The 21,340-nt window shown below is 43.7% G+C and overlaps 1 protein-coding gene across 1 annotated transcript in view; it reads left to right on the top strand.

The window, feature by feature from the left end:
* Window positions 1–21,340, top strand: part of ITGAE (integrin subunit alpha E) — a 162,415-nt gene that overhangs the window by 140,472 nt on the left and 603 nt on the right. The window contains exons 29-33 of the mRNA XM_077480274.1: window positions 3,081–3,143; window positions 3,558–3,659; window positions 6,544–6,639; window positions 8,835–8,945; window positions 17,833–21,340. The exon at window positions 17,833–21,340 is cut by the window's right edge and continues 603 nt beyond it. Of these exons, the coding sequence (XP_077336400.1) occupies window positions 3,081–3,143; window positions 3,558–3,659; window positions 6,544–6,639; window positions 8,835–8,945; window positions 17,833–17,883 (423 nt within the window). The 3' untranslated portion in view covers window positions 17,884–21,340. The remainder of the gene's footprint in view (window positions 1–3,080; window positions 3,144–3,557; window positions 3,660–6,543; window positions 6,640–8,834; window positions 8,946–17,832) is intronic.

Here is a 21,340-nt window from a genome sequence, read left to right as displayed (position 1 = left end):
ACACGTGGCGGACTGTCTGGCCAACTTAGTCCGTCAGACTTTCGAATGAACGGACTTGCCCACACACGGCACTTTTTGAGCGGACTAATACGGCGGACTAAGTCCGCCATACTATCCGCCCTACTTTTGAAATGAACGGACTCGCCCACACACGCGGAGGAAAGTCCGCTCATTTCGAGCGCGTCTCCAGGTAGGCGGGGCCCGCGAAGGAGACGTCGCTGACCCCGCCGCCTGGTATGGACTTAAAGGGGAACCCCAACGCCGAAAAAAAAACCGGGCCACCGCCTGTAAAAGAGCTATAAGAAGGCGCGGTGGCCCGGCAGAAGAACCGAAGAGGGGGACAAGACCCCCGAAGTCGGGAGAAGAGGCCGGCGGCGCGGAAGAAAGCCGGACTCCTCCGCTAGCAAAAGAGCTACAAGAAGATAGCGGAGGAGTCCGGCGAGAAGACCCCCGAAGACGGAAGACCCCCGGAGCTGGGCAATAAAGTATTTTATCTCATGTGTTGTGTTTTTTTTGGTACTTTTATTTTACAGGTGAATGGGTAGGAGTACATTGTACCCCATACTCATTCACATAGTGTGGGGGGCCGGTATCCGGGGGCCCCCTTATTAAAGGGGGCTCCCGGATTCCGATAAGCCCCCCGCCCGCAGACCCCGACAACCAACGGCCAGGGTTGTCGGGAAGAGGCCCTTGTCCTCATCAACATGGGGACAAGGTGCTTTGGGGTGGGGGGGCCGCGCAGCCCCCCCTTCCCCAAGGCACCCCCCATGTTGAGGGCACGCGGCCTGGTACGGCTCAGGAGGGGGGGCGCTCGCTCGCCCCCCTTTCCTGGCCGGCCGGGTAGCGTGCTCGGATAAGGGTCTGTTGTGGACTTGGGGGGGACCCCCACGCCGATTTTTTTCGGCGTTGGGGTTCCCCTTTAAGTCCATACCAGGCGGCGGGGCCAGCGATGTCTCCTTCGCGGGCCCCGCCTACCTGGCGACCCGCTCGAAATGAGCGAACTTTTCTCCGGGCGGGAAAAGTCCGCTCATTTCAAAAGTATACGGCGGACTGGCACACACACAGGCGGATTGTCCGCCGAAATGCGAGTCCAGCGGACAGTATTTCCAACATTCCGAAATACTTAGTCCGCCAGACTGCACGCTGAAAAAGTCAGCTGAAGCCCACACACGAGCGGACTGTCCGCTGAAATGTGTTTCGGCGGACTAAGTAGGCCAGACAGTCCGCCCATGTGTACGCGGCTTAAGATATATGCTCACTTGACATCGCCTTCGGAGGACTTTAGCATGATAAGTCTGGGTAATTGGGAGAGAGACTTGGAGCAAATTTTTACAACTGCCCAACGTCAGAAAATAATACATCTAATTTTTAATTCATCCAGATGTACTAAGACACAAGAGTTGAATTATAAAGTATTAACTCGTTGGTATTATAACCCGTCACTAATGAACACATTTTCCCCAGAGGTATCGGATAGGTGTTGGAGGGGATGTCAAGAGAGAGGTACTATAGCTATTATCGCTATTATAGCAAATATCGATGATATTTTCTGGACATGTCCAGTAATTAGACAGTTTTGGCAAGAAGTTCAGAGAATCACTCAATTATTTACTGAATACCAGATCCTGGAGGACCCAGCATTTTTCCTATTACAATGCTCACAAATCCCAATGGAGAAATATAAGAACTCGATGATATGTCATCTGGTGAATGCAGCTAAAAGCTGCATCACCACGTGTTGGAAGGAGACAGGTGCACCTCAGATTTCTAAATGGCTAAATAAAGTAAGAAGAATTGGGATCATGGAAAAATTGATACCTATGTCTTTGGAGAAAAGGGAATGTATAACACACACTTTTTTCCCCTTAAAATCAGGGGAAAATCGCGGGTGCGTGTTATATGCCGATCCACCACTATTTTGGAGCCTCTTGGCAGCTTTCAGCAGCCTTCGGCCCTTCTCGGTGGCTCTCATCGGCTTTCGCCCGTTCTCGGCGGCTTTCGGCCGCCTTCGGCCATTCCCGGTGGCTTTTGGCCATTCTCGGCAGCTTTCAGCCCTTCTCTTTCAGCCCTTCTCGCCGGTTCTCCGCAGGCGAAAAGCCAACGAGGAGGGCCCAAAGGTGGTCGAAAACCGTCGAGAACTACCGAGCGCCGCCGAGATACACAGGACATCTCGGCGGCACAATTTTTTAAAATAAAACCTGAAAATAAAACAGACAAGGCTGAAAATGACACTGACAAAGGGACAACGATGGACAAGGCTGCAATGATAGACAGGCTGCAATGATAGACAGGCTGCAATGATAGGCAGGCTGCAATGATGGACAAGGCTGCAATGATAGACAGGCTGCAATGATGGACAAGGCTGCAATGATAGACAGGCTGCATGACAAAGCTGCATATGACACTGACAAGGGTGCAATGATGGACAAGGCTGCATGACAAGGCTGAAAATGACACTGATGACACTGACAAGGCTGTAGATGGACACTGATAAGGCTGCATTTATGGACATTTAAATGTAATTTTTTTTCCGTAAACTTCCCTCCTAAAAGTTTTTTTCCTTAAAATTCCCTCCTAAACTTAGGGTGCGTGTTATACGCCGATAACCACAGTATATCCCAAATATGGGCTCCTTGGGAGCTATTCTTGCAATTGGATGAGGGGAAAAGGTTGATTGGAGAGGAATTAAAGGAGTAGATTAGTCTGTTAAATGCTACAAGATCCTGACTCCCGAGGGATGGGGGGCATTCTTTTTTTTTGTTTTTTTTGTTTTGTTTTGTTTTGTTTGGTTGCCTGTTCTATAAGCCCCTTGTTGGGTTTTGGGCTTTAGAGCAGGAGGTTGCTAAGGGCAATTGTTATATGTTTATAAAAACAACAGGATTACGTTTTAAAACTCAAAGAATATGGTTTGATTTGAAATTTGACTTTAAAATTAACCTTATGTAATTGTATTGACTTATTTTATGTAATCCTGTAAAGAAATAAAGAATAAAAAAAAGAAAATCAACAAAATATATCTACACTTTCTTAAGATTTCTAATTATGTCTTGCTTTTTATTAAATACATTTTATTTTCATAGAACTCAACTATGTGTAACCTCAAAAACCAGGAATGCAGATGTAGAAATGCATCCAGACAATATGTGAGTCTTATATAAACTTGAAATTTACCTTAATCCATGTTGATGAATTCTATGATTACAGCTATTAAAGGAAACCTGCATTGAAGGCAAACAGGAGCTGCCATTAAACACTACCATCTGGGAATGCTTATCTGGCCTTTGTACTTTTTGAGTCACTGACCTGGAACAAGCCCACAGTAGAGCATACTGTATTTTCTCCATATAGGTTTCCTGTAAAATTCTACAGAAATTATAAAAAAAATAATGACTAAGGGATATTTTTCAATGTTTTTAATGAGCCAGCCTTCCCCAGATACTGTAGAACTATAAAGATAATGCACTGGGTTCAAGACTGCAAAACGTCATATTAATATACTTTCTGAAGTGTGCATAGGCATGGTGTAAAAAAGATTCCATTGTCTCTTTTTTGGGTAGAAAAAGGAAGTTCTAACATGTCTGGCTGTCCGATGCAACATCTCTTCAATACCCATGGAGATAACAGTTACAGCCAAGCTTTTCTTACAGACCCTGCAGAAGGTAACAATTTAATCAACCTTTGTATCCCAAACTTGTTTGTCAGCTCTATAATTGGTAGGTATGCAAATCCATTTTATATGAGATTTTAGTCCTTTGGTTTACATTTATTTTAAGATCTGTGCATAGTCAGTTTCCTCCCACACTCCAAAGATATGATGGTAGGTTAATGGCAGGTGTCACAATACACTTGACAATAAAGTGTGTAGCGGCGGCTCCTGAAGAGCACCGCTATGGGTTTTTTCTAAAGTTAAAGTCGCCTGAACTGCAGTTTGGTTTGGGTACAATTATCTAAATTGGGCTTCAGCATCAGTCTGACTGGACTGTGAGATGTTCGGCCTGGCCACAGGGGGCACTGTCTCTTGTGACAGGCATGGAACTATGGTCTGGCTGGGTGCTTAAATTACTCTCTCTCGGAGCCCGCCCAGTGGGAGTGGCGCTCTCGCTGTGCTTTCTGGGAGAGGTTATTTAACCAGTTCCCGATCAGTGCACGCCGATGTACGTCGGCAGAATGGCACGGGCAGGCATATTGGTGTACAGGTACGTCCAATCATTAATGCCGCCCTTCCATCGCGAGCCCGCCGGCGGCGGCGCGCTCGTGTGCTGATCGGGACCCCCGTGAGTCTGGTCGTGGGTCCCACGGACTCGATCGCCGTGGGCATACACGCGATCGTCTCACAGGGTGGCTGAATGGAGAGATGCTGTTGTAAACAGCATCTCCCTGTTCTGTCTAGCAACAATTGACGCTGATCTCTGCTCCATGTGATTGGAGCAGAGATAAGTGTTCACTAAATGAAAGCCCAGCCCCCAACAGTTAGTAACACACCCCTAGGAACACTTAACCCTTACACTGCCACCCACTGCTTAACCCCTTCACTGCCAGTGTCATTTACACAGGAATCCCTGCATTTGTATAGCAGTGATTGCTGTATAAATGACAATGGTCCAAAAATGTGTCAAAAATGTCTGATGTGTCCGCCATAATGTCGCAGTCACAATAAAAATCGCTGATCACCGCCATTACTAGTATAAAAAAAAATTATTAATAAAAATGCCATAAAACTATCCCCTATTTTGTAAATGCTATAACTTTTGAGCAAACCAATCAATAATCGCTTATTGCGATTTTTCTAACCAAAAATATGTAGAAGAATATGTATCAGCCTAAACTGAGGGAAAAAAACATTTTTATATATATTTTTGGGGGATATTTATTATAACAAAAAGTTAAAAATAATGTGTTTTTTTCAAAATTGTCACTCTATTTTTGTTTATAGCGCAAAAAATAAAAACCGCAGGGGTGATCAAATATCACCAAAAGAAAGCTCTATTTGTGGGAAATAAAGGATGTCAATTTTGTTTGGGAGCCACGTCGCATGACCGCGCAAACGTCAGTAAAAGCGACGCAGTGCCGAATCGCAAAAAGTGGTCTGGTCTTTGGCCAGCAAAATGGTCTGGGGCTGAAGTGGTTAAGATGCGGACATCACGTGGTTCGGGGTTCCGGTCCAGAATGATGTGCTGACTTCATGGTCCTGGTCCTCCTGACCAGCCCCCAGGAAGGCTATGGCCTGGGGTGCTGATCCACCCGACTTTGATGTCTCGGGGCTGGCTAGCCAGAGGCAAGGAAACTAAAGGAAGGATTCTGAGGTGGTTGGGTGCCGTCTCCGGTTCGGGAGAGACCCAATGTACTTTAAGCATTCCAGGGGAGGACTCTTCAGAAGAACACCACGTACGGGTTGGTTTTCTTAGGAGGAGCCTGGAAGGGCTGAAGTAACAGAGAGAATCCAGTCTTGTGGATATCGCCAAGCAGGCTGAGAGATCCAGGTATCCCACAAGTGTTCTCAAGCTTAGTTTTCCTACGGGTCCTACAACAACGTCTGTGGCAGAGACATTATCTTGTACGTTTCTACAACAACGTCTGTGGCAGAGACTTGTTCCTGAGTAAGCACCATGTTGGCTGCTAGGCCTTGTAATAGAGGGACTGTCCAACCTGAGTGATCATCCAGTTGCGAATGGCTATTCTCTGGATGCAGTCAAAGTAAGCAAGTTTTTCAACGTTTTTTTGACTTTGACACCAAGAGTACCTGAACTTTTTTTCCAACCCTCTGATCCCAAGTTGAAAGACTGTTCAATTGTCTGAGTTTTGCAAATAAAATCCATTCAAGTGGATCTATTGTCATTTGCCACGGGACATTCCCTAGACGTGCAACAAAGAGAATGGAAGGTAACGGTAAGCCCAAAAATATAAAAGAGGGTACTAATGCGCACAACTCCAACTATTATCCCTGATATATCTCTAACGTACAAAAATTACTAAGGGAAGCTGCCAACATATATAGTGATCTCTGCACCATCAAAGAAAATGTAGTAAAAATAGTATGTGGCGCTACCTAACCTAGAAGTTAATTAACAATAAACTAAAAATTACAAACAAACTAAAAATACAAAAATTAATTAAATAAATAATACATCAAATTATGTGCAAAATTAGCAATGTGCAAACCATACAATCAATGTGCAAAAATGCTACAGTGCAAAAATCGCATACAGTGCAAAAAAACGCATAAAGTGGGATAAACAACACACTTGCAAATAAGCTAGGTGATAATTATATAAGTGCAATCCACAAACCCAGTGCAAAGAATAATTATTCCATATAATAAGTCCAATAAGGTTAGGTAGCGCCACATACTATTTTTACTACAAGCCCAAAAATAACCAGCAGCTCCTTCGGGGGTTAGTGCTACAAGTGTATATGTAAAGTGCTGCGAAAATTGACTCCGCTTGAACTTGCATTGCCACACCCTATAAACAATAAAAGTCAATACTCTTTTGAGATTATGCAAGTTATGTTACTGTGGCATATAATATATTTTTTGTTTTATAGTTAGTAGAAGACACACAAGAACTAAACATTACTGGTGAACTTCTGTATGACAAACACTTATTTATAAATGTAAAGGACCCAGAACTTCGTACACAGGTAAGAGTAATAATGATCTGTCCTTCCTTTTTCCTTCCTTACAATTAGCTTTAAGCCAAAACATTTGTTATGATAAAAAGATAACACATAATATCAGTACATACACAGCACATAAAAGCCTGGGCTCACACTAGAGCAAGCTCAGAGATCGCATGTGATTCGCACCCACACTGCAGTTTTTCACACAGAAAATAGTGCAGGGACTTGTTTTTCCCTGCACAAGAATTAGATTGCATGGGTGTTCTCACCTATGCGATCGGATTCCTGCGTGAGTTCACAGTTTGCACTGCGATCTGTGAACTAAACTGGGGGTGTCATTAACTTTGTTAATGGCACCCTCAGTGGTTCGCACAAGGCAGTATGAACTGCCTGCTGGAGAGGAATGATGCGGGATCCAGCGCTGTAATCGTGAGGGGATGAGGGGTTGAGGGGAATCCCCACGGCAAAAAAAGGACGTGGGGTCCTCCCAAAATCCATACCAGGCCCTTACGAGCATGCAGCCTGGCAGGTCTGAAAAGGGGGGGGACGAGCAGGCGCCCCTCCCTCCTGAATTATACCAGGCCACACGCCCTTAACATGGGGGGGTTGCTTTGGGGCACGGGGGCTCTGTGCACCCCCACCCCAAAGCACCTTGTCCCCATGTTGATGAGGGCAAGGGCCTCTTCCTCACAACCCTGGCCGGTGGTTGTGGAGGTCTGCAGGCGGGCGGCTTATGGGAATCTGGAAGCCCCCTTTAAGAAGGTGGCCCCCAGCCCGCCCCCTATGTGAATGATTAAGGAGTACATTTTACCCCTACCCATTCAACCAAAAGGGTATCAAAAATAAATTAAAGCAGTACACAGGTTTTTAAGTCCTTTATGAAAGCAGCTCTGACATATCTTCTCTCTCCAGCTCTTCTCCCTTCTCTGGCTCTTCTCCCTTCTCCGCTGATGTCTTCTCCCATCTCTGGTTCTTCTCCCACTGCTGTCTTCTTCCGCCGTCTTTTTCCTCTGGTTCTTCTGCTGCCTCCGTTTCTTCTTCCTCTGATGTATTCTCCCAACGCTAGCTCCCACTGTTATGTTAGGTCCAATGTGTGTCATCACTTATATAACCATGGGCCGTGGCCATCCGGTGACGTCACCCGGAGAACCTAACCCCTTGTGACATCACTGCCCCACCAGGTGACATCAGAAGGGGACAGGGTCCCTGGTAAACGTACCAGAGGTCCTCATGCTTTCATGACCTTAATCAATAAAATAACCCCTAACTGACAAAATCCACATATACCTTACTGGGTTGCAAAAATATTGGCAATCAATGCATCCTATTTAAGTGCTGAAGACATTCTGTGGCCAAACTGTTTTTGCTTCTGTACTTTGCCCTTGCTATCAGGCAAGCACCAAGAAAAAATTTTGGATCTTTGTTTCTAAACAAGGCATCCTGAAACAAAAAGCAGCCACATGTACATTAGTGTACTTGTATGACTGAGTTGTATGTAAGAAACATGAGACTTTGTTCACAGAGCTTAAACACCAGGATAAGGATCCTTATTTTCATAAAAATTACAGTTATTTTCAACCGAGTCCAAGGAGATTTTGAAATGACAGTCACATGTATGAAAATAAAGATGTGTATAAGGCTGGGTTCACACTGCAGCGATGCAGGAATGCTGCGAATCCGCTGTGAGTTCCCGCATCGCATGCCTCCCGGCGGCAGTTCACACTGCCGGATGCGAACTGCTGGGAGTGTCAGTGAAACTTTAATGACCCCCCCAGATCAGTTCTCATATCGTAGTGCGATCTGCAAACTCGGACAGGAATTGGATAGCATGGTGTGAACACCCATGCAATCCGATTCTGCTGCGGACCAAAAAAAGGGTCCTGTGCGAGTTTGGGCCAGATACTATCTGTATGGCTGAACTCGCATCGCACAGAGATCGGATGTGATTTGCACTGCAGTGCGGTTCGAATCACATCCGAACTCATCACCGCTGCACTGTGAACCCAGCCTAAAGCTTTGTTAATTAAGCCTATAGAATCCTACTAATTTCTATGTATTACTAGAATCTAGTGGTGATTGCTTTATTATATAATCTCTATATTTCTATATTCTCTAAAAGGGCAGCAGTGATTTGGAAATACAATTGCATATTGGCAGGAGTGAAAAGTATTACAATCTACATTTTAATTTGAATTTTCTCCTACTTTTCTTTCTAGTTGACAATTAATATTATTAAAGAAAAAGTGGTGAATATTTTTCCAGTAATCATTGGAAGTTCCATTGGGGGCATTGTGCTCTTATTGATCATTGTTGTGATCCTTGTCAAGGTATGTTATTCTTAAAAAACTAACACAATAAATTGGAATCTGTATGTTTGCTTTCACTTTTAGTGCAGTCAGCACTGCAAAGATTCCAAAAGATTTGGTTGCAACCTAGCAAATGTAATAGCAAATTAATGCATATTTCTTATCATTGGAGGGGGAGTGGGTTTACAGCAAATTGTATTCTAATACTGAAAAAGACAAGAGTAGCTCCATTATTATATATGTAGCACCCTGATGCCTAGGCAGGGTTGCTCCTAAATTTACCTGCCAGGTGTATTGCCCTTGGACAATTGTTAGGGATCAATTGAGTTCACCCTGAGTCTGGAATTGTTGCACTTCTCTCTTCTGTCACTAAATGTTCAGGTATCTGGTGACATTAGATAAGACAAGGGCATTGCGAGGACAGATTAGGAATGGACATGGTATCTCAGCCAATGGGCAGGGATCTTCTTGGGTCCCTTGGCTTGCTGGGACCCTATTTATTTGGGTGAAGTCAGGTGATCAGGGTACGGTACCTGATGCAGGTGACAAAATGATTGACCGCACTCCAAGGATAAGGAAAATTGCGGTTTTTGGTATAAAAAAACATCCAACATGAAAACCATTGAGGTTACAGCATCATGACAGCACGGAGGGGAGCATGGTTGACGCGTTTCACAAATTTTTTCACTTTGCCATAACCCATAGGCACTAATAGTCACATGCTTTAAATAGTAATAACACAGCTGAATCACATGAAAGTGCTTAATTGGCTCTGATTCAAACATCACAGAAAAAACACAACACAAGTAAGATCAAAAAGTGAACAAGTGTGTGTATGTGTATGTGTATGTGTATGTATATATATATATATATATATATATATATATATATATATATATATATATATACACAGACAAAAATAAAAAATAAAATATAATGAAAAAAGTGCATAACTCACGTGTTTGTCATAAAAAATCGCATTGTATCCGTTCCCATTTCCACTCGAGGTGTATATATATATATATATATATATATATATATATATATATATCCGCTCAAGGTGTATATATATATATATATATATATATATATATATATATATATATATATATATATATATATCTACAGCGGATGTTGTATGGATAATAAGTAAACCAAACACATCCACCTGAAGTAGAAAATTACCTCAAGGGATATGTAGAAAGCAGATAAAGCGACAAAGATACATAATATATATTGTCAAAAAACAAGGGAAGAAATATGAGGAAGTGATATGTATTACAGAGGTATAAATAGCACACAGTAATCTCTGTATAGACAAAGCATTGATGGAAAAATTGCATGTATATATTATTATTATGTATATATTATTTACAAAAAAACAAAAAAAGTGCATTTCATCAAAGATGAATAAAAATGTAAATATGTGTGAAAAAAAAATAATATATATATATATATATATATATACATACCGGTGTATATATATATATATATATATAGACTTAACTGGAATAATCAAAATGCAAGAAAGAAGTCATCCAAGATAATCTAAACAAATTATAATAGTCACATCCCATTCATAATTGAATTTGTTCTGTGTTCTACTTTATAATCTAAAAATCCAAAATACTTCTCTTTTACATAAGAGGTGGAAAATATCCCCTCCCCTTACTGGTATTGTTAATTTCTCTATAATTTAACTAGAGACAAATCTCCATTATGAAGACTATTAAAGTGTCTTGCAACATTTGTAGAGGTATTCAACCTAATATCTCCCAGATGTTCTCTAAATCTATCCCGCAGTCTTCTAATCGTTCTTCCCACATATTGTTTACAGCAAGCAGCACATGTAATGATATAGACTACATATGACGTGTTACAATTAATTCATTTTAAAAATTCTGCTATTGCTTGAAACCACATCTTGACCTGATTACATGTGAGACATTCTGAAGAACCACATGTGAATTTCCCTTTAAAATGCAACCAGGTAAATGATTGGGTTTGTGCACTGCTGGATTGAAATATACTAGGGGTCAAATAATTGCCCCAGGGATTTTGCCTTTCTGGCTACAAAATCATTGCCCTGATCTAATATTCAGGCACATACCGGATCACTTGGGATATCCCCTTACTAAACATCACACATCAAAGAGGACTCCTTTTCAAAATCGAATTGGGTGCTACAAATTCTCTGTAATCTAAGAAATTGTCCCACTGGGATGTCCTTTATGGTGTGATGGGGATGACTAGACCCTGCCAACAAGAGACTGTTTCCTGCTAATAGTTTCCTGTACAGTTGAGTGGTGACTTTGTGCATGTCACCACACAAAAGCACATCCAAAAAAGGGGACAGTTCTGGGATCACTCATACCTGTAAACTGTAAATTGCACTGATTATCATTCAAATATAGCAGGAAGGATGTAAGTTCCACATCTCTCTTGCAACCAAAGATAAGATCATCTATGTAATGAAAGTACAAAACGATAGAACTCCTGAAGGGGTTCCCATCTCCAAAGATGTGGGACAGCTCCCACCAACCCATGAATAGGTTGGCAAGTAAGGGCAAACATTTTTCACCCATCGCGGCCTCACACCTCTGGAGACATTGAACCCCATCAAAAACAAAATAATTATGAATCAATAAAAAAATCTAGATCCTCTAAAATGAAGGCACAAAGTTCTGATGACAAATCAGTGCAATATAGAAGGAAAAACGAAATGGCAATGTGTGGCAATCTATGTGGTATGAAATAATAAAGACTGGACACGTTACACATAATCCAAATATAGTCCTCACACCAAAAAAATGTATCCATAACTGAAAGTAAATGATTGGTGTCCCACAGATAGCTGGGTAAACCATGGACCAATGGCTTAAGTTGTCCATCCATCCATTGTCCCAACCGTTCGCTGAGGGACCCAATTCCAGAAACTCTTGGGAGGTGATGAAAAATAGGTACAATAGGATTTTCTGCAACAAGATAGAACCTTTCTCTCGTTGAGAGTGAATGCCCCTAAGCTTGCCCCTTTTTTGATTACATTTATTAAAGTTGTTTTGTATTTATTTGTGGGGTTGCTTTTAAGTGAAGCATAGGTGTCAGTATTGTTCAATTGTCTAAGGGCCTCATCCCTATATGTAGCGGTGTCCAAAACAAACACTGACCCCCACTTTGTCCACATTGCTGATGATAATAGTTGTATCTTCCATAAGTACTTTCAAGGCTGACCTCTCTGTGTATGAAAGTTTGTCCTCCCTAATGTGAGATTGAAACGATGTGTGTGTGTGGCTAAATCAAATAGATCCCTTTCTACCAATCTCTGGAATTTATCCATATCAGGGCTGCGAGACTGCATGGGGTTAAAAATTTGATGGCAACTCTCTGGGTGCCACCCACACCAGTCTCACGTCCCGACAGAATCGGTTGTTCAAATAACAAATTCTCCATGTCAATAACTGCACAATTCTCCCTGAAGGAAAAAACGTTATTGTTAGTAGACTGTACGTCAATATCTTCATCATTGTATATCTTTGTTTTCATTAAAATAATGTCGACAAACAGTTAAGTTGTGGATAAACATATTAATGTCCAGAATGGTGTTAAAGGGGTCAAAATGTGCATGCGGACAAAAGTTCAAGCCCTTAGACAAAAGTGAGGCCGCGTACACACAGGCGGACTGTTCGCCCAACCTTGTCCGCTGAACAGTGTTTGGGCGGACAGTCCGCTCGTGTGTGGGCTTTCAGCGGACAGTTTCAGCGGACAGTTGGACGGACAAAGTCTTTCGGAAATTCCGAAAAACTGTCCGCTGAAACTGTGTTTGAGCGAACAGTCCGCCCGTGTGTGGGCTTGTCCGCTGTACTTTCGAAATGAGCGGACTGTTCCCGCTCGGAAAGTCCGCCCATTTCGAGCGCGTGTACAGGTAGGCGGGGCCCGCGAAGGAGACGTCGCGGGCTCCGCCGCCTGGAATGGGCTTAAAGGGGAACCCCAACGCCGAAAAAAATCGGCGTGGGGGTTCCCCCAAAGTCCACACCAGACCCTTGTCCGAGCACGCTACCCGGCCGGCCAGGAAAGGGGGGCGAGCGAGCGCGCCCCCCCTCCTGAGCCGTACCAGGCCGCGTGCCCTCAACATGGGGGGGTGCCTTGGGGAAGGGGGGGCCGCGCGGCCCCCCCACCCCAAAGCACCTTGTCCCCATGTTGATGAGGACAAGGGCCTCTTCCCGACAACCCTGGCCGTTGGTTGTCGGGGTCTGCGGGCGGGGGGCTTATCGGAATCCGGGAGCCCCCTTTAAGAAGGGGGCCCCCGGATACCGGCCCCCCACCCTATGTGAATGAGTATGGGGTACAATGTACCCCTACCCATTCACCTGTGAAATAAAGTACAAAAAAAAACACAACACAGGGGAAAAAATATTTTATTGCACAGCTCCGGGGGTCTTCCGTCTTCGGGGGTCTTCTCGCCGGACTCCTCCGCCATCTGTGTGTAGCTCTTTTACTAGCGGAGGAGTCCGGCTTTCTTCCTCCCCGCCGCCGGCCTCTTCTCCCGACTTCGGGGGTCTTGTCCCCCTCTTCGGTTCTTCTGCCGGGCCACCGCGCCTTCTTGTAGCTCTTTTACAGGCGGTGGCCCGGTCTTCTGTCGCCGCTGTCGTCGTCGCCGCCGCCGCCGCCGCCTTCCATTCTTGTTCTTCTTCTTGTTCTTCTTCTTCTTCTCCTGGAGATGTTGACTCGACGATCTCTCCGGCCGGAATGCCAGAGACACGCTCCGCTGCCACTTATATAGTGACAATGGGGCGGTGTCACATGGTATATGTCACATGGGTTGGTCACATGGGTTGATGTCACATGGGGACTATGACATCGTAAGGGGGCGGGGTCACCATGTGACCAACCCATGTGACATATACCATGTGACACCGCCCCATTGTCACTATATAAGTGACCGCACAGCGCGGCTCTGGCATTCCGGCCGGAGAGATCGTCGAGTCAACATCTCCAGGAGAAGAAGAAGAAGAACAAGAAGAAGAACAAGAACGGCAGGCGGCGGCGGCGGCGGCGACGACGACAGCGGCGACAGAAGACCGGGCCACCGCCTGTAAAAGAGCTACAAGAAGGCGCGGTGGCCCGGCAGAAGAACCGAAGAGGGGGACAAGACCCCCGAAGTCGGGAGAAGAGGCCGGCGGCGGGGAGGAAGAAAGCCGGACTCCTCCGCTAGTAAAAGAGCTACACACAGATGGCGGAGGAGTCCGGCGAGAAGACCCCCGAAGACGGAAGACCCCCGGAGCTGTGCAATAAAATATTTTTTCCCCTGTGTTGTGTTTTTTTTTGTACTTTATTTCACAGGTGAATGGGTAGGGGTACATTGTACCCCATACTCATTCACATAGGGTGGGGGGCCGGTATCCGGGGGCCCCCTTCTTAAAGGGGGCTCCCGGATTCCGATAAGCCCCCCGCCCGCAGACCCCGACAACCAACGGCCAGGGTTGTCGGGAAGAGGCCCTTGTCCTCATCAACATGGGGACAAGGTGCTTTGGGGTGGGGGGGCCGCGCGGCCCCCCCTTCCCCAAGGCACCCCCCCCATGTTGAGGGCACGCGGCCTGGTACGGCTCAGGAGGGGGGGCGCGCTCGCTCGCCCCCCTTTCCTGGCCGGCCGGGTAGCGTGCTCGGACAAGGGTCTGGTGTGGACTTTGGGGGAACCCCCACGCCGATTTTTTTCGGCGTTGGGGTTCCCCTTTAAGCCCATTCCAGGCGGCGGAGCCCGCGACGTCTCCTTCGCGGGCCCCGCCTACCTGTACACGCGCTCGAAATGGGCGGATTTGCCTCCTCCTTACGTGAGCGAGTCCGTTCATTTCAAAAGTTGAGCGAACTGTTTGCCCAACCTTGTTCGTCAAACAGTCCGCCCGTGTGTGGGCAAGTCCGCTCATGCAAATTTTGAGCGGACTGTTTGCCGAAACTGTTTGACGAACAAGGTTGGGCAAACAGTCCGCGCGTGTGTACGCGGCCTGAGAGTTCTTCATGTGTTACATTTTTATTTTTATGTGACACATTAATCACATTATTGCAAGTACTTACTTCTTCTGGGCTCCCCCCCCCCCCCCCCCCCTTCTTGTCTTCTTTTGCATGTGTGCTGCCTGTTTTTTGAAGACACATGTGTACTTACTTGATTAGTGAGACCAGAAACTCCAAATTGATCAGAAGAACCATCAGACAGTCTGACACTCAGTGTCAGAAAAACTTACCCATTTTTTAGATGAATTACCAAAACGGACATGTTTTTTTTTGTAGACATTGTCAAGTTCATAATAAAATTTGTCATGGAAAAGTTTTTCCTTTTTTCCTGCAATGGTGTCCATTTCAATTTTGTTCACATTTTCATTAAGTTGTTGATCCAAGGTTGCAAACTAAGTCACATTTTGTAAAGGCAAAATTCTTTGCTGCAAAGATGTGATATCTTCTTGTAGTTTCTCCAATTCCATGGTTTTAAGAGTAATAATCAAGTTCATCAAATTAGTAGAACAAGTTTAAAGAATATCATTCCACTGTTTTTTTAAATCATCACTGGGCAATTTAAATGTGGGAAACTTCTTAATGTGAAGACCTCTTGGTATATGTTCCACAGGTAAATATTGCAAAGTTGTCTTTTCCCAATAGGCTTTCACTTCTTTAACCATATATTTCTCCAGTTTACAGAAAAGTAATTTAACAGACCCAGAGTCATCTTAATTTCCCCTTTTGAAAGTGTTCTGTGCATCAATTCTAAAAGGATTATAATCCAAAATTCCAAAGGTGCGACTGTTCAAACCTCCAGCTGAGTCTTGAGCTGTATTATCAGTCATATTTGAAGTTGGATGCTTATAATAAAAAACAAAGTCTGTTCAATGTGATGCAAGGAACAGGAGATTGTGGTGTATGGTTCACCAAACAGGCGTCTCGGGGCACGGTGCCACCTGGCATCTAGGGGTTTGGTGCCACCTGGACGTGCCACCTGGATGGCTGTCTGGGCGGATGTGTGTTGTGCTGCCCAGGCTGCTAGGCCAGGGTTTGGGCCTATCCTGGCTACATCTGGCTGCTAGGCTGTCTGAGGGCCTATCCAGAAGCAAGGGAGCAGCGTAAGGTTGGGACTCCGGCTTGCAGTCCAACCAGAAATGCCAGTTCTGCTGCCTGGAGAACCTGTCATAGTCGGATGTAGAGGGGAAGCTCTCATCACCAAGGGACCATCCACCTTGTTACCAGGGTCCACCATGAGTAACTGAAGCAAGTACCGGAGCAGTATTCTCACCAACCGGGGATGGTGAAGAATTGGGAACCTTCAGCAAGTGCCAAGCCAGGGATACAGCCAGTGGGGTGACACTTGAGCAGTATCTGAGTGCCAAGCCAGGGACCCAGAAGGGAAGCGGAGGTGTCGTTTGAGGAAGATACTAAAGTAAGAAGATTAGAAGAGCTCACAGGATTCAATGGCAGTGAACCAGCAAGTCTAGTGAGAGAGACTGGGAGCTCAGTGGGCAGAGAATCCACAAAAAATGATTTTTATAAAAGTAAAGGAGTTCCTTACAGTTTGTGTTAGGAACTGTTCTAAGACTGTTGCCATAGGAGACAACGCTCCTACACATGCAGATCTGGTGCCCTGCTGGGTGTCTTTCCCTGCATGACTGCCTACCTGTAGAAGTCTCGGAGTCTGTCAATTGACATTGCAACTACCTAACTGTGTCTTGGCCCTAAACTCCCTCTCCCACAGTTCTGTTCAAGAGAAAATAAATCTCTTTGCATTCAAAAAGTGCCTGGCGCCCATGAATTTAACTTACATTACATCCACTATGGCTTGTAACCCACTCTATACAGAAGGATGTCAGCTGTTCCTGGCTCTGGAGGTTCTTGTTAGACTGAAGGAGGCCTGGGACCATGCTACATATAGACAGCTAGAGGTACATGACCAAAATAGATGGGCATTATTATTATACAGGTGGCCCAACATTTTTCAGTTTATGCATAGAATCATGGAATATACTGTACTTGTTAAACGAAAACATTTAAAAATACCTATATTTGATCTGATGCCTTGCAATCCCTGTACAGTAGGACTGCAGTATGAGAGGAAGAAGCAGTACAAGAAGCCTGTGATGATGGGAAGCATGCTGATAGAAACAGAAAGCAGAATGACAGAGAAGTTAGCTTACCACTGTGCTGCTTCTCCTTTCCCTATTCAGTCCCAGGCTAGGGATGTTTCCAAGATGACCTGGGCACAGAGGAAGAGAGTTGAATGATGCTGGCCTTCAGACTGAGAACATTCAGCTGCATATAAAAACAAAAAAATGTACTATGGAGGAAATTTCTAGAGCGAAGCTAAATTTTGTAGCAAAAGATGGTGTTGTTATTTCTTTATATCTTTTAATAAGCTATGAGTGATTATGTAAATTTCAGCTTCTCTTTTGAATCAACTGTGTCCAATCACCAATTCCCAGTCCACATACTTTTGTCTTCTACAGTCACTTCACTTGAAGCTCAATAAGTTCAGTTTCCCTGTTCAGAAGCTAGTATTTGGCCCAGGATTAAAAAAAAAAAAAAAAAACAACAAAAAACACTGTTATTAGGGGATTGAAGTTGTTTTACACATATATATCACCAACCATGACGAATTCTTAATAATATCATGAATATTCTTTTTTTATTATTATTATTATTATTATTATTATTATTATTATATAAGATGTTAAGACAGAGTATTGTTAAAGGTATGAATATAATGAAAAAGCAGTTTATATATAGTGAATGTACAGTACTTTGCACTTATACCTAGTTATATATTTATATTTAAATTAGATTTGTTTATTACTTTAATTGTATAATCATTGTATATTTGTAGTACAATGTATTTTGTCTTATAACTAATGATATATTCTCTTTGTTTTTACAGTGTGGCTTCTTTAAAAGAAAATACAAATCTTTAGAACCCAATAAGCACTGAGACGTGTCACCGGATAAAATGCACAATATGACGATACAATTCAACGTATATAAGACTTTTCAATATGCATAAAATATATGCAGCGACATATTCCCATTTTCATTGCCGGTGGCCTAACAAGAAAGGCATATGGGTGTTACCTTAGTGGTGTCAGTCCACCCAAAACTTATATTTTATGTTTTGTGGGTAGTGGAGAATTAACCCACCCTATGATTTCATATACTGTATATCTTGAGCACTCTATTGATGAGACCTTTTTTCTTGCAATCCTGCTTCTGTACGTTTACTGTGGCTATTCTGCCAAGCTCACACTCCCTGTCTGATTTTTTTAGGCTGCTTTAACACTGATACGGCGTGGTTTATTGTCATAATACAGTATCTCCAAAGAGAACTCTCAGTTTAATCTTGACCCTTATGCCGAGTACACACGACCGGACTTTGACAGCAAAGGTCAGACGGAACGAATCCGTCGGACAATTCGACCGTGTGTGGGCTTCATCGGACCTTTGCTGTTGAAAAATCAGACGGACTTTAGATTTAGAACATGTTTCAAAGCTTTCCGACAGACTCGAGTCTGGTCGAAAAATCTGTTCGTCTAAAAACCGATGCTAGGGCAGCTATTGGCTACTGGCTATGAACTTCCTTATTCTAGTCCAGTCGTACGTCATCACGGTCGAATCCGACGGACTTTGGTGTGATTGTGTGTAGACAAGTCTGATTTGACAGAACTCCGTTGAAACTCAGTCGAAAAGTCCTCCGGAATTCAATCCGTCTAAAAGTCCAGCCATGTGTACACGGCATTATACATTAGCAATGAAAATGTACCAGGACAAGGAAGAAACTTTGAAGATGTAGATTTGCTTGGAGATTGGGTAGAACCAAATAAGACTTCCACCTCCTGATGTAATCTAAACTTGCTGGGCCATTGGCCTCAGATTTTTTCAAACTTAGGTCTGGTGCTCTTATATGAGGTAAGCGTTCTTCTCCATTAAGGTTGCTGTTAGAAATCATGGGGCCCCATACTGCCTACCTGGTAGAGCCCCCTTCCCTCAATACAGTGCCCCACCAATCATAAATGGCTCAGGTATTCCCCACTCTGAACCTGTAGCTATACAAGAGGCTTGTATATGAGTGGCTGGGGGGCGGGGAATGCCTCAGCCACTTATGATTGTCACAATATGTAAGTGTGACAGACAGCCCTTAAAAGGACTTGAGCCTTGCTCAAAAGGTCATCTATGTCAAAATGTATGCATGCTATAGATGGACAACAAAGCTGCCCGAGCCCCCCTGTTGAGTTGGTGGGGCCCATGCCCAGTACCAGAGGGCTGTTTGTACTGCCTTAACAGCGGCCCTGTTGTCAATCAACAAATACAGTACATATTAATTTAATCAATAACTTGCTGGTTGGTAGGGAGAAGAGGATTGTCATGAATTGCCAGTAATAACTTCATGCTCTGTCTGCTTACCTCTGGTCTGTGTATCAGCCTTGGGCCTGCACTCTTACACCTGCATGGTTAAGTAATCTTCCCTCAGCGTGGCTCCACCCTAGCCTCTACAGGATACACTATTTAACACCATGCTGTCCAAGCCTGCCTTGCCCGTGCAATATTATGTGTTTGGTTTCCTGTCTCACGCTTGCCGTGTGCTCTATGTCTGTTTCTGTTACTAATGTTGGCTTGTTCTTTGACTATCCCTGCCTGCTTGTTACCCTGACCTTTGGCAAGTTCTCTGTCTATACTGGCTTGCTAGTTAGCCAGACCTTTGGCTTATCTCCTGACTATCCCTTGTTGTCCTAGGCTGCTGCTTTCTCTCTAGCCTTCTGTAGCCTACTGTGAGTGTGAGCTGGGAGACCCTGGGGGCCACGACCTGGAGCCAGTTGCAGCGCAGTCCATCCTCACCACTAGAGGCTCTGGCAAACACCTGCTGGCTCTTAGACTCCACGCCCTAGGGAATCTTATGCTCTAGCTTCCAGTGGGATCCATTTTGGTGCTCCAGTGGTCCTGCTTTCCTGAACCACCCAGAGTTCCATCCGTAGTAGTCAGCCATAAGGTCCACTACCTTAGCGGTGCACTCCTGACCCCAACGGTGTGCATCTGTCACCTAGCCTCAGGTGACCAGACAAGGATCTTTCCAGTGCATCAATATGAGTTTACAGGATTGAAAGAGAGCCCCAAGAATAACCATTTGTACATGCTGATCCATATCCTCATAGTCCAGGACGTCAAGAACAAAAACCATAGCGGTTTTGGGAGAAGGAGTATGAAAGATAGTTTCTGATACAGTCAGGGACATCCAGGCAAATATCTTTAGCAGATGAAGGGCAACAGTGGCAGCCTGCGATTCTCTGTGCCAGCATTGACCTAGCAGAATTGCTCTGATCTGTCCTGGAAGCCCTGTAGAAAGAAGAGGGAGAAGTGCAGGGATTTGAAAATATCCAGACCGCTCCTTCGAATCTTACTATCACTGTATTCACTAACAAATGTCAGTTGGACCCGACTAACAATTAGGAAATTGAAGGAACATTCATAAAAAGAAAAGTTTCAAACAAAATTCTACTGCTTTATGGCCAGGGAAATGCACATTATTGCACACAATTGCAATGCACATTGTCGCAGGAATATATGTGCATTCCGATGCTACATATTTATCGTGAATCTGTAGTTTAATTTTTTTTTATATAGATATGAATGTAGTGTCTTTGTATAGTTTGTAATATTAGAATTAGTATTTATGTACATAGGGCAGCCAAATATGCCTGCTATACTATATATATATATATATATATATATATAGCAAAAGAAAATTTTGTTTCTCTTTAAAAATCATATGTTGGAGGATGGTCCTAGACTTGTATGTTGGGAAACATACAAATTATTTACTAAAGGAGTGGAGACTATTAACTTAGTAAAGCAAATTTTCACTCACCTTAGTGAATAGGTTGAAGCTTTGTTGACTTAAATTATCCATGTGCAAGAAAAAATCCTATATGATTGGATATTTTTTACAAACAGAATTTTCACTTTGCTTCACCTTGTTTACTACACTCATAAATAGATAAATAGATAAATAGATAGATAGATACATACATACATACATACATACATACATACATTAGTTGTCAAGTTTAAAATTTATATATTTTTATTTTTTTTATTGTTTAACTTTATTTATTACATTTAGGCCCAACTCCATCCAAAACTTTTTTCTTTGTTTTAGACATATTGGAGAAGGAAGAATCTCAGATCACTGACAGCAATAAAAACTTGACAGAAGTATTTTCGAGTAAAACTAAATGGAGTTGATTGCAAGCTGTGTCTATTATACTCTGTTCGCAGAGCACATGGTATTTCTCTAATACGAAAGCACGCATTAGTGCTACACTTACTGTTTACTGCAGATTAATAATAGTCGCAGTCTCTGCTAGGAGGGAGGGAGGGATGCGTCAGGCGTGTGTGTG

Source organism: Lithobates pipiens, unplaced genomic scaffold (genome assembly GCF_037356315.1).
Source record: "Lithobates pipiens isolate NorthernLeopardFrog02 unplaced genomic scaffold, aLitPip1_a1.2 Scaffold_16, whole genome shotgun sequence".
NCBI classification, from domain to species: Eukaryota; Metazoa; Chordata; class Amphibia; order Anura; family Ranidae; genus Lithobates; species Lithobates pipiens.
Note: the sequence above shows the minus strand (reverse complement) of the source record. Positions and strands in the feature narration are given on the sequence as shown.